Consider the following 12,494-nt stretch of genomic DNA (forward strand, 5'->3'; position numbering starts at 1 on the left):
GGGTCCCTTGCCGCGCTGGACAGAGGACATTGCCATCTCGAGGTCAGTCTCCCAGCCCAAAAGCTCCGCCCTCCTCCCAAGCCGTCCTTCCTGAGCCGAAGGACCCGGTGTTTAGCACCGTGCTGGCTCTGCTGGGGGCCGGGGTGGGGGTACAGGGGGCCGGGCCGAGCTAGGACTCGCCGCCGCAAAGCCGCCGGGGTTGCCACGTCTGCCTCCCACGCCTGACTCCTCTCCCTGGTCAGGGACCAGGCCTCCCGAGGGTCTCGGTGACCTCCCCTAGGACCGTCCTAGCCAAGCACCTCCTCCCTCTGAGCCGCTCGCAGTCAGGCCGGGCGAGGCCCCAGCAACTCCGTCCTTTCCGTTCAAAGGCAAGCTTTTTGTCTGGTTTGGTTTTACGGAGCTGCCCAGCAGGCTCTGCTGCCGCGCGTGCCCTGCTCTCTACTTCGGTGTGGTCCTGGGGACAGCACCGAGGCCCTGCGTGGCTAGTGCATGCCCGGGGAGCGGAAAGCTGGAAGTCACCTTGGCCGTGTGCTCCACCTCCGTCGCTGGCTAAGCCGGAGCAGATGTCAGCAGACAGCGAGGCCTTGACGGAGCAGGGCTGCTGGGTCTGCACCGCCTTCCCGCACGGGGCTGGCGCCGGGGACGCCACGCTGCTGTCCGCGGCCGGCCCAGCACTCCGGGCGGCAGGCTCCTTAACAGGAGGGCCTCTGCTGCAGTCTGACAAGTGACCTGGGCGGGGGAGAAGACGGCAACGGGTACGATGAGGCGCCGCCGGCCAGCCCCCGCCCCTGGTGGGGGCACGTCTGATCCTCTCTGCCATTTGCTGGGTGACCTTGGAGAGTCCGCCGGACGCCAGGGGGCACAAAGCCCTCGCGCCCACGGCGGGGTGCTGGGGAGCTTGGTGAGTGACCACAGTGTCTGCCGACCGTGAAGGCAGCGTCAGGGGTTCTTTCTCTCTGAGTCACTGTTGTTCAAATGTAGCTAGGAGACCCCAGCCCATCTGGGGACAGACCCCTAGGCCACAGGTGAGCAGGTGGGCTTCCACAGGCCGAATCACAGCCCATTCCCGTGAGTGTACCCCGCAGGACGCAGGTGCAAGGGTGGGCTCCTGTGCTCACTCAGCAGCGGGCTCCCCACCTCACCTACCTCAGGGTGGGCAGAGCTGGAGGAGCCAGAAGGCCTGCCAGGGACCCTCCTTGATAAAGCGCTGTCGATGGCAGAGCCAGAAGGGTCCCCTAGGCCTGGCGCCCTCCTACCCACCCCCCAGAGGCAGCTCCGCAGACGCCCAGTGAGGCAGGGTCAGCAGATGGAAGACGGAGAAGCAGGGCTCATGGACACCCCTCCCACCCCAGGCAGCCCCAGCTCCCCCAGCTCTGTGGACACCGCGCCCCCCTCCAGCCTCCTTCCACACACGCTGAGGACTGAACGGCAAACCAGGCAGCCCCTTCTGATGGCACCCCCATCTCTCACTGAGGGCCGGAACTGGGCTTGGAGAGGTCCCTGCCTGTTGGCCACCTGTCCCTCTCTATCCGGGGTCCAGGAGGCACAGAGGCCTGCCCACGGCCGGCCGGGCCATTCCCAGGTCCAGGAGAGCAGGCATGAGAGGAAAAGCCCCCGCGCTCTCCCAGGGCTCTGGGACCCCGCAGCCCTCCGGGGGCCTGCTCGCCCTCCCCGCTCTCCAACTGGGCAGTGCTTGCCCTCCCCCCACCTCCCTTGCCTAGCCCCTCCCCGGCGCAGCCCGGAGGGGCGCCACGGCCCACCTGTGTTGGAGGCCACGACCTTCAGCTGCTGCACCAGGGGGTTCAGCAGCTTCCCCGCCTTCAGCTTGCTCTTGCTGGTTTTCCTCCGCCGGCCGGAAGGGGGCGCCGTGTGGAAGAAGCCCACGTTGGGAGGCAGCGGCTTGCCCAGGCGCTGGTACAGGGCCTCGATTTCCTGCTTCTGCTGGGTCTGCAGCTCAGAGATCTCCTTCAGGTGCCTGGAGGAGGCAGAGGAGGGAGGCAGGGCAGGGAGGTCCCTCAGCCGCTTCCCACCACGCAGCGACCCCACCTGCCCTGGGAGGAAGGCTCTGTGGGCACCTGGTGTGTGTGTGTGTGTGTGTGTGTGTTCGTTCAACAGACTCAACTGCGCCTTACACGAGCCCCTCAAGTGCCCCATGGGGGCGTTGAGGAGTCACTTCCAGTAGAGTTGGTTTCCAGTACATATGAAATCAGTGTAATGCTGTCACCACACCCACCTACCCCCTACCCTGTCATGCTCAGAGCTGTCAGAAAGTCTAAGACAGCAATATCTACCTGACATCTGCCCGTTTTTTTAATTTTTTAATGGTAGGTGGGGGTGGGTGGATGACTTCAAATTTCTATTTATGCTTAGCAATAAATCCTAAACACAGGTGAAGACAAAATAATAGCCATTCAGAAGTGAGAGACTGCCTCGGTTTACTACACAGATGTGTGTGATTTCTTCCACACGAGGCCACAGAGTATGGAAAGACACCTTAGATGAATGGAAGGCGCGAGTGAGCACGCCTGTGGAACGCACTTGGGGACTGCTAGTGGCGGGGGGCTGGCAGGGAGGCTGCCCCATGGGGGCCTCTGCAGGCAACACCACCCTTCCCATCCTGGGCTGCAGTCTTGCACGGGACGCAGAGGCAGAAGTCACTGTTAAGCTGGAAGTACAATGCTAAATTTCTTGAACTTGACAGCTGTACCTATGGTGGCTACATAAGTCAATGTCTTTGTTCTTAGGAAATGTACATGGAAGTATAGTGTGTTCAAGGAGCATGATGTATACAAACTACTCTTAAAATGTTTAGAAAATAGATGGACAGCTAGCTAGCTAGATAGAATGATATAGCAAATGTGGGAAAATGTTGAAACTGGTAGATCTGGGGTATGCTGGAGTTCTTCATATAGGGTTTGTATTATTTTGCAACTGCCAAGATAAAAACTTAAAAAGAAAAAAAAAAAGATGAAAGTAAAAAACAGGCAATATCACTGGTGAGGGAAGGGCCATGGCTTCTCCAAGCCAGGGGGCGCCAGCCTCCAAGCCTGATGGGAGACCCCCGGCCTCCTGCTTTTAGGGCTAGGAAACCAGGTGCCTTTCAGGGTTGGACATGAGGAAGGAAGTTCTGATTTTTGCTCATGTCATCTTCAACTCCTGCTGGATTTGGTTTAGGAAAATGACTTTCTAGGGCTTTAAAAAAAAAAATCTGAGTAGCTTTCTTGCCGCAAATGTCAGGGACAACCAGCAAGGTGCCACGTAGCTTTGGAAACAGGTACACTACTTCAAGAGTGAAAGCCGATTGATGTGAGAGATATACCAGGTAAGCAGAGAGTGTGTCACCTTCAACGTAATTCTGGGGTCCTCCACTGGGAGGCACGCACCCCTGGCTGCCCTCCCCGGGGGGTCGGCCAAGATGCCTGATTGCAGCTGCCCCCAGTGCAGTGCCCAGCAGTCTGCAGAGGGGCTTCTCGAAGCGTGCTCTCTGCCGAGTACCGCACTCTGTGGAGCTTGGCAGCCACTCTCTGGAATTAGTGACTCTGGGGTGGGACCTGGGAATTTGCATTTTAACAAAGTCTCTGGTTGGGGGGGATTCCAAGGCACACTAAGGTTTGAGACCACTGGATTGGTGGTCACCACATCCCCTCAATTGACACTCCTAGGGATGTGCTGAACAGCCTCTTCTGCTACCTGCAGGCTACAGGCTCGTCTCAACAGAGGCCCACGCCACCTGCTTTCTCACTGCCAGACTCTCCTGTCTCACCCCCAAGGCTCTCCTCCCAGCAGTCAGGCCCCAGCCTGGCACTTCGACCTGCCTCTGGGGTACGAGCCAGGCCTGGACAGCCTCCCACCTCCACCTTGCCCTGGCTGACCCCTTGCCGCCCCAAGCGGATGCCCCTAATTGAGAGGGCCGTCGGGGAAGCAGAGGCGGCACACTCAGTGCACTTGGCAGAGTCCCTGCCGCTCTCCGTGGGTTGTGGCCCGTTCTCTGGTCCTCCCGCTGACCTTAGCAAAGGCTCTGCCAAACAGGATGGCTGCCCCAGGCCGCCCCTCTAAGACCAGTGTCGGCTGCACACAGCAAGCCCCCTTCCTGGCCCCCTTCGGTTCCTGCACAGCACCCGTGGCAGGCTGAGCAATCTGCAGATACTCCATAAATCCCCGACTGGCCAGCCCTGACTCACCCTCCAGCGTGGGGGGGGCAGGGGCAGCGCCCGCACTCTCCTGGGCCCAGTGCTGCCTAAGTCCGCAGCGGAGAGCATATATAAGGGAGAGCAAAGGTTGTGCCCAGTTTCAAGCCAGTAATCGGAGAAAGGCGGCAGGAATCCGCTCCTTCTTGCTATTAACCAGTTTTAAGAGCACCCAGGTCAAAATCACCTTCCAGAAGGACGCCAGGTCTCTGGTTGCTGGTGAATTCCGCGGCAGTCCCATCTTAAGAACAAAATGCCAGGCCCCTCCCACCTGACCCATCAGCACCCTTCTGACCCCGGCGCCACGGTAGGGGCAGACTAAAGATTTGCCAGATCAAAGGGTGAGCGGAAGGAAGGAACGTAGCTAAGTGACAGTCCTTGGACTCTTAAGTGGAAGGCAACAAAAGGAAAAGAAACAGGTGCCTGAGGGAGACGTGGGGAGAAGGGGAGCCGCTCCCTGGAGAACCCAGCAGAAGCCAGGCACGAGGCGCCTCTGAGGGCAGAGCTGTCTGCCTTCAACGTCCCCAGGGTCGGATCTAAGTCAATCTCGCCACTTCCCTCTTCCCTCCGCCGCCCCGAACGCCCAGCTCCAAGCACACCCGCGCAGCCTGCGCTTCCGCTAACTCCATCCGGGGCGTTTCCCAGACGTCCCCGGGGCAGCGGGGCCGCCGGCCGGAGACGCGCATGCGCGGCCCCCGCCCCCACGCCGCGCGTACTTCTCTCGCAGGCTCTGCAGTTCCTTCTTGATGTCGGCGTCCTCGAACTCCGAGTCGTTGTCGCTGCTGATGTAGGACGACTGGGAGTGGAAGGAGGTGATGCTGATGGTGGGGATCTTGGCGCCCTCCCTGCCGGGCGGCTCCGGGCCCAGCGGGCCCGTCCTCGAGGACCTGTGCAGGAAGGCGGCGGCCTTCCTGACGAAGTCGCCGGCCACGCTGCCGCTGCTGGGCAGGGAGGCCTGCTTCTGCACCGGCGGCCTCCGCCGCGGGCCCTCGTCCCCGGAGTCGCTGGACACCGGCTCGCCCGCGCCCGCCTCGATGGAGGAGGCCGTCTGGACCCGCCGCACCGCCAGCTTCAGGTCGGGGCTGGCGGGGAGCTCGTCCAGGTAGACGTCGGGCGGGGCCGAGTAGCGCAGGCTGTGCGGGGAGGCCAGGGTCCACTCGTCCTGCGTGCTGACCACCGAGAAGCGGCCGACGGTCTTGGCCGGCGAGCTGCCGTCCTGCCGCTTGCGAGGGGGGCAGGCCGCGCCCTCCGCCGCCCATGGCCCCGCGTTCGCCCGTGCGGGCTCGGCCCCGGCGCCCTGGTCCTCAGGCGCTGCGCGGGCAGGGCTCGCGGACGCAGGGGCGTCCTGGGAAACAAGCCGGGGAGGGAGAGACTCAGGGTGGCCTCCAGGGGACAGCCCGCCCCCGGGACTCGGCCGAGGGGCGCATCCGGGGCGGCCTACCTCGAGGCGGCTGGCGGGCACAGCCGGGTCCGACTCTGCGCGTCCACCGGAGCCCTGCGAGCTGCTGGAAGACTCTTCTGTCGTAGGAATACCAGAACAGTTACTCAGGCTGGGATGGCGCGAAGGGGAACCCCACGGGACTGTGGCAGGCCGGGCGGGGGACCGGCGCTTCAACAGTAGTTTGTGGGACCAGCCACCTTTGAAAACTAAAGATACGCCAAGACACCCCATGCGTGTGGCAGTGTCACCCCGTGGGTTGGAACGCTTGTATGGGAAAGGGAAACCGAAACAGGCCCTCAGCCCCGGTGCCGCTGAGCTTGTCTGGGGCACCCACCCTGGGCCCCTGGATGTACACTTTGTTTGTTTAGGTACCAGGGCCAGGGAATGAACCCGGGACGCCATACGATGTGGGAAGTCAATGCTCAACCACTGAGCCACATTGGCTTCCCCGACTTGTTTTTGTTTGTTTTGCTTTTGTTTTTGTTTTTTTTTCAGGAGGTACCGGCAACCAAACCCAGGACATTTGTTTTTGTTTTTGGGTGTAGACTTTCTGCACTGGAATGGCTTCCACCCATTTTTCCCCTCTAGATTTTAAAAGGGTCTTTTGAGGGAAGGGGAGGAGAAGATAAGTAGGGCTAATTTCTAATCCTGGTTCCTAAATGTCATGGAAATGCCTGCTTATTCTGAGATGGTCAGTTTTCTCAGTCTAGAAAGGGGAGTTGACATTTCTGACCACGTCTCCCTGGGCCACTGTGAAGAGTGAAGGAGAGAGCAGAAGGAATTAGATGCGCGGGGCCCTGGCCAGAGCTGGGGCACTCATAAGGCTCGAGAAAGCTAAGGGCAGGCCCCCATGAGGCCGCCCAGGGGACGCCGTGCTGCAGAGGGGCGGTGTCGGCAAGGCTGAGAGGTGCAGCCCCAAGCACACGCAGGAGGCAGGTCTCCTTGGCACATCCGGCGTGGAAACTCGCGAGGGAAAGTTTATCCCAAATCAGATTCCAGGGGAGATGCACCAGTCTGTCATGGCTGACCCCCTCTCCACAGCCCCTGCAGGGGTGCTGCCGCTCCCCTCTTTGCAAACCTCCAGGGACGTGGGGTTCACAGCCAACTTCACACCCTCTTTCTCTGAACTAGGACCTGTCTCTAGAGCCGCCTCTGCCAAGTTGTGTGCCCTGGATCCTGGAGCGGCTGTTGCTTGCAAGTGACCAGACCTCGCTGAAGCCCAGGGACTGGATCTCTCACACGGAGGCCAGCCTCTGCTGGGGCGCAGCAGAAGCACAGTGCAGAGCACCGAGCACGCCCTCCACCACCCAGCTCGCTCTCGCCCTCTGCAGCACCCAAGCTCTGGCCCCCAAGCCCCTCGGCATCCCCAGGCTGCAGAGCACCGGTTCCTGTTTCCAGGCGCTGCAGCTTCTGACCGTGTGACGGCTGCCCAGCCCCATGCACACTCCCCAGCCCCTCCTGGAGCATCTGGACATGAATGCGGCTTTCCAGCAGGGGGAGGTGGGCTAGGGTGGGTCAGCCTGGTCAGCAGACCCTGCACCTTGCCACAGATGCACACAAAGGTTCCTATTACAGAAAGCCTTCTTCAGGATCCTTTTCTTATCTTACACGTCCCCCAAGAAATTCCAGCCTGAGAGGTTAAGACCAACTACCTTTGGAGCCCCCGAGGATTCAGGCAATGAAATAAGAACCAAAGCAGGAAGTTTCCACAGAGATTCACAGCAGGCAGGAGGAACGCCCCAGGAGTAACAGAAGAAATGCATCTTCCAGAACCTTTACAGGTTGCCCTGACCTGCTGCAGCTTCCGTCTTGTTGCCAAATCCCCCCATCCAACTTCACCCTTACCCTCTATTAGAAATACTTAAGGACCTTGGGTATTTTGAAACTTTGCTCAAGAGATGAGGGAGGGGTGTCACCAGCCCCTGGATTGAGAACACTCATTCATTGGGGAGTTCCCACAGTGTCCTAACCACATGACGGGGGCTTTATTTATTTCCATAGAAAGGGTAATTCTTTTTCAGTGTGAACACATTGCTTATTCTAGAACACGGTGGGCTCTAGTGGAAAGTCATGAGGAACCCCCGCCACATCTCAAAAAGGCAGTGACGGGGCCCACCCACGGTGCTTTGGGGAATAAGGCTTGAGGACAGATGCAGAAGGGAACAGGGCAAGGGAACCAATGTCACCGCATGATCCCTGGGGCCCAGGCGACCCCCAGTCCCCTTACCTGTTCCTGGCAAAGGCCGTCCCTGCTCCAGTGCATCTGCTTGTACGGTCACTGTTTCTAACTTTTCCAACTTCAAGAAGAAATAGGAAAAGACAGGCTCACTGGTCAGCATCTCTGGTAGCTACAAGACAGATCTTTTTTTTCCTTCTCCCTGGCTCAGAAGCTGGGCCCTGCCTTCCCTCCTCCCCTGCAGGAGGCCCAGCAGCACCGCTCTGGGCTTGAGTCATCAGACCCGCCTTGTCACTACAACAGGGCCACTTGCTGGAAACCCGTGTGGGTGAGGGAGGCCCCAGCGGGCAGGTCACAGTGAGCAGCAGAGGCTTCTACGTGGCCAGGCTGCCCCCACCTGCCCGCTGGCTTGCTCCTGCCTCTCCACCCACACCGACTGCTGCCACCGTCAGTCTACCACCCTTGCTGGCTGCCTCGGCCATTGGTGCACCACCGGTTCCTGCTACCTCCACCATCAGTCTACCACCTGTGCACCTGTGCAAGCTATCTCCACCATCAGTCTGCTACCCGCACCTGCAGCCTCCACCATCAGTGTATTATCAGCACTGGCCACCTCCATCAGCCCACTGCCCATGCCAGCTGCCTCCACCATCAATCTCCTGCTCACGCCAGCTACCTCCACCATTAGTCTATTGCCCGCACCAGCTGCCTCCGACATCAGTGTAGCACTCACCGTGTGCTGGGGCGGTGGGGCCCGTCCTAGGGGCACATCTCCTGGCACTGAGGGCAGAGGCGGTTCCTGTGGGGTCAGGGGAGCCCCGCCTGCAGAGGTCCCCCCTGGGGGCTCCAGACTGAAGTCTCTGTCGCCCCCCTCCCCTGGGGTCCCCCCCGAGGCGGAGGATGTGGGGATGTGCTCCTGGTAGAGCAGAGTCCTCAGCTTCTCGTCCAGGCTCTTGATGGTGCTGTCCACAAAGCCCACCCTGGGGGGCGGCCCTTCACCGTCAGACTCCAAGGCTGAGGGGGGCTGGGCGGGGGCAGCAGGCCCCAGTGGGGGGCTGGGAAGCTGGGGGGCAGCCAGGCTGACAGGCTCCACCACTGCCGCAGGAAACAAGGGGACAGTCTGGCTGAAGGCAGGCTGTGGGGCCCCGCCAGGGGGGCTAGGCTCTGACACAGGGGCAGGGGCCAGCAGAGGCTCCCCCTGGGCACTGGATCCAGTGGCTGGGGTGGGCTCCCCGAGGCCCGGGGCACAGTGGGTAGCCTCCAAAGGCGGCACAAGAGGTTCTCGGCCCGTGCCAGGGGGCCACACGGCAGGCTGGGCCTGCATTCGGGGCTGCAGGAGCTCATGTTCACTGCTGGGCCCCTGAGGGGTCCCGGGACCACCTGCCTGGATGGCAGTCCCTGTTGCTGGCCCAGGTACAGTGGCGGTGGCTGGTGCTGCCACGTTTTGGGGTGCGGCAGCCACCGGTGGGGAGGACAGCGCCAAAGGGGCCGGTGGCCCCCCCGGAGGGTCCCCAATGCCTCCCTGGCTCAGGAGCTGCTGCGTGGCTGGGAAACTGGGTTTTTCCTGCAAGGGCAGCTGGTCCTTACAGGTCGCTGGATCTAGAAGAAACAGGAAAAATACCTTCGTACCATCACCAAAAGGTGGAGGCAACCCAGGTGTCCACTGACAGAGTAGTAGATAACTGAAAGGTGGTCTCTCCACACAGCAGACTATAACCAGCCATAAACAGGGAATGAAGTTCTGAGACAAGCAGCTACATGGATGACCCTTGAAAACATGTTGCTTGAAAGAAGCCGGACAGCTATTATATGATTTCACTTATATGCAATCTCTGAAACAAATTCATAGAGACTGAAAGTAGACCAGAGGTTACCAATGCTGGGGGGGAGCAGGGATGGGGAGTTACTACTTACTGGGTGCAAAGTTTCTGTTTTGGATGACACAAAAGCTTTGGTAATAGATGTGCTGATGGGAGCACGACATTGTGAATGCAGTTAAGACCACTGAATTGTATATTTAAAATGGTTAAAGTGGTGAAATCTGATATACATGCATAACCACGGTAAAATTAAAATACACACATACAAAACCTTTCTACCAGTGTGTTCTGCCCCTATTTTCCGGGCACTTCCTTGGCCAAAAGGATGCCTTATATGATCTGGTACTGGTCTTTTCTCTGTTTCTCCAACACACCAAGTTCATTCCTGCCTCGGGCCCTGACACTGGCTGTACACTTGCACAAAATGCTTTCAGCAGATGTGGAGCACCAGCCAGCATTCCGCTGCCTCCCTCTCTTGTTAGAATTTGTCTGCCCATTGCCCCTCACCTGTGAGAAGGAAAGCCTCATCAAGACACGGTTCTTGTCTACCTGTAACTACTGCAGCCACTGGTCCATTCAACCACAGTGTTTTAATGAGTTTGTAAAATGATCTGTTTAAGTAGTGAGCTGCGTACACTTCCATCCCAAGGAATGAGCAAAACCTTCCCATGGGTCAGACACACACTCTGGGAGGTTTAGAAGCATGGAAGCACCAGTGTCCATCCCCCCAAGAGTTCACAAATGATCCTTGGGTGGGGGGGGATGTTCCACGGTCAAGTAAGTTTGGGAAACGTGCAATGAAACCAATTTCAATTGTGCCTTTAAGAATTTCCAGAGCCTTTCATGTGTTCATTTGGAAGACACAGAATGCAGTATATTCCAAACTTATTTGGATTTCGAGCCTATTTTTCTTTCTTTTAAAAAAAACCCACCCTTTTCCTTTTTTATAAACATACACAAAACGCACAAAACAAAAAAGGAAACGCACTAAAAAAAAAAAAGTGGGAAACCACCTGGACCTCAAAGCCCCCCTCACACTCCTCACACTCTAGACTCCAGCTGTCCCCTCCCCACACAAAGCTAACGTGAGGTTTATGGGAACACTTCGTTTCCTTTGTAGCTTTACTGCTCTAAACACCATGGTCTGGTTATGTCAAAATTTGAATATTATATCAGTAGAATCATACTATATTTGCTCTTTTGTGTTTGGCTTTCTTTTTTTTTTTAAAGATTTATTTATTTAATTTCCACCCCTCCCCCGGTTGTCTGTCCTTGGTGTCTATTTGCTGCGTCTTGTTTCTTTGTCCACTTCTGTTGTCGTCAGCGGCACGGGAAGTGTGGGCGGCGCCATTCCTGGGCAGGCTGCTCTTTCTTTTCACGCTGGGCGGCTTTCCTCACGGGCGCACTCCTTGCGCGTGGCGCTCCCCCACGCGGGGGACACCCTTGCGTGGCACGGCACTCCTTGCGCGCATCAGCACTGCGCATGGCCAGCTCCACACGGGTCAAGGAGGCCCGGGGCTTGAACCGGGGACCTCCCATATGGTAGACGGACGCCCTAACCACTGGGCCAAAGTCCGTTTCCCTCTTTCTTTCATCACTCTGAGATTCAGCTGTGTTGTTCAGAGTCTGTCTGGTTTGCCTTGTGTTATGACTGTACCACAACTTACTCATGCTTTCTACAGTTGATGTGCAGCTGTCCTGGACTGCTGTTAACTGGGACTATTACTAATGCACATCTCCTAGTCTGTGTCTGCACACACACTCTGTTAGGTATACACCTAGGAGGGGAGTGGCTGCTTACAGAGTGTACATATGGTTAGCCTTCAGTAGATAAAGCTAACCTGCTTTCCAAAGTGATCCTACCAGTTTCTGAACCCACCAGCAGTCTCCTGGAGCTTCTGTCCTCAATGCTGGCTTTAAGTCATCTTGGTGGTGTGGGGTGGTATCTCACTGAGCTTTTAATTTGCATTTCCCTGATAACTAGTTAAATGGCATCCCTTTTTTGCCTCTGGTGGCCATCTAGACATCTTTCATGACATATCTGTCAAAGTGCCTTGCTTATTTTGTCAAGTCATCATTTTTTCTGATTTGTAAGAATCCTTTATGTGTTTTCTAGGAACCATCTATGGATTATATGTATTGTCAGTATGCTCGCTCACCCTGTGATTTATCTCTTTGCTAGAATAGTGGTAATTTTAGTAAACAAAAGTTCTTCATTTTAATGTAATCTAATTTAATCCATTTAATCCACTTTTCCTTTGGTGATGTTTTTGTAAATTTTAATGTCTTTCCCACACAGAAGTCATACAGATATTCTATATTATCTTCTGGGAGATTTAGATTTACAATCCATTTGTAATTAGGTTTTGCACCTAGAGGGAAGTCTCATTCTTCCCCAGGTAGGTAGCATATTGTCCCAATTCCTTTTATGGAAAGACTATCCTGTTATGCAGTAAGACTTTCCTTGTAAATCAATTACCCAAAGGTGTGTGGGTTTATTTCTGGGCTCTAGATTTTAGTCCCCTGATCTATTTTATCTTTATTCCAATATCATACTGTTTTCATTACTGTAGATTTATATAATTCAGCATAATATCCAGCAGACAACATTCTTCCCCTGTAGAATACCTTGCCTTTTCTTGCCCTTGCATTTCCATAAATATTTCATAGTTAGCCTGTCAATGCCCGTTAAAAAAAAAACTTTGAATTTTAACTGGGATCACATTGAACATACGGAACATTTGGAAAGAGGTGAGGTGTTTATAATATTGAATCTTCCAATCCATGAACATGGTATATACCTTTCCACTCATTTCCTTAAAATTTTTCTCAATTTTTTATAGTTTTTGGTATAGAGGTCTTACATATTT

General features: G+C 56.4%; 1 protein-coding gene across 1 annotated transcript in view; it reads right to left on the reverse strand.

The window, feature by feature from the left end:
* Positions 1-12,494, reverse strand: part of WNK2 (WNK lysine deficient protein kinase 2) — a 170,159-nt gene that overhangs the window by 16,978 nt on the left and 140,687 nt on the right. The window contains exons 19-24 of the mRNA XM_071216586.1: positions 8,538-9,403; positions 7,856-7,925; positions 5,629-5,705; positions 4,904-5,532; positions 1,761-1,975; positions 520-729 (exon numbers count right to left, since the gene is read on the reverse strand). Of these exons, the coding sequence (XP_071072687.1) occupies positions 520-729; positions 1,761-1,975; positions 4,904-5,532; positions 5,629-5,705; positions 7,856-7,925; positions 8,538-9,403 (2,067 nt within the window). The remainder of the gene's footprint in view (positions 1-519; positions 730-1,760; positions 1,976-4,903; positions 5,533-5,628; positions 5,706-7,855; positions 7,926-8,537; positions 9,404-12,494) is intronic.

Source organism: Dasypus novemcinctus, chromosome 8, assembly GCF_030445035.2.
Source record: "Dasypus novemcinctus isolate mDasNov1 chromosome 8, mDasNov1.1.hap2, whole genome shotgun sequence".
NCBI lineage: Eukaryota > Metazoa > Chordata > Mammalia > Cingulata > Dasypodidae > Dasypus > Dasypus novemcinctus.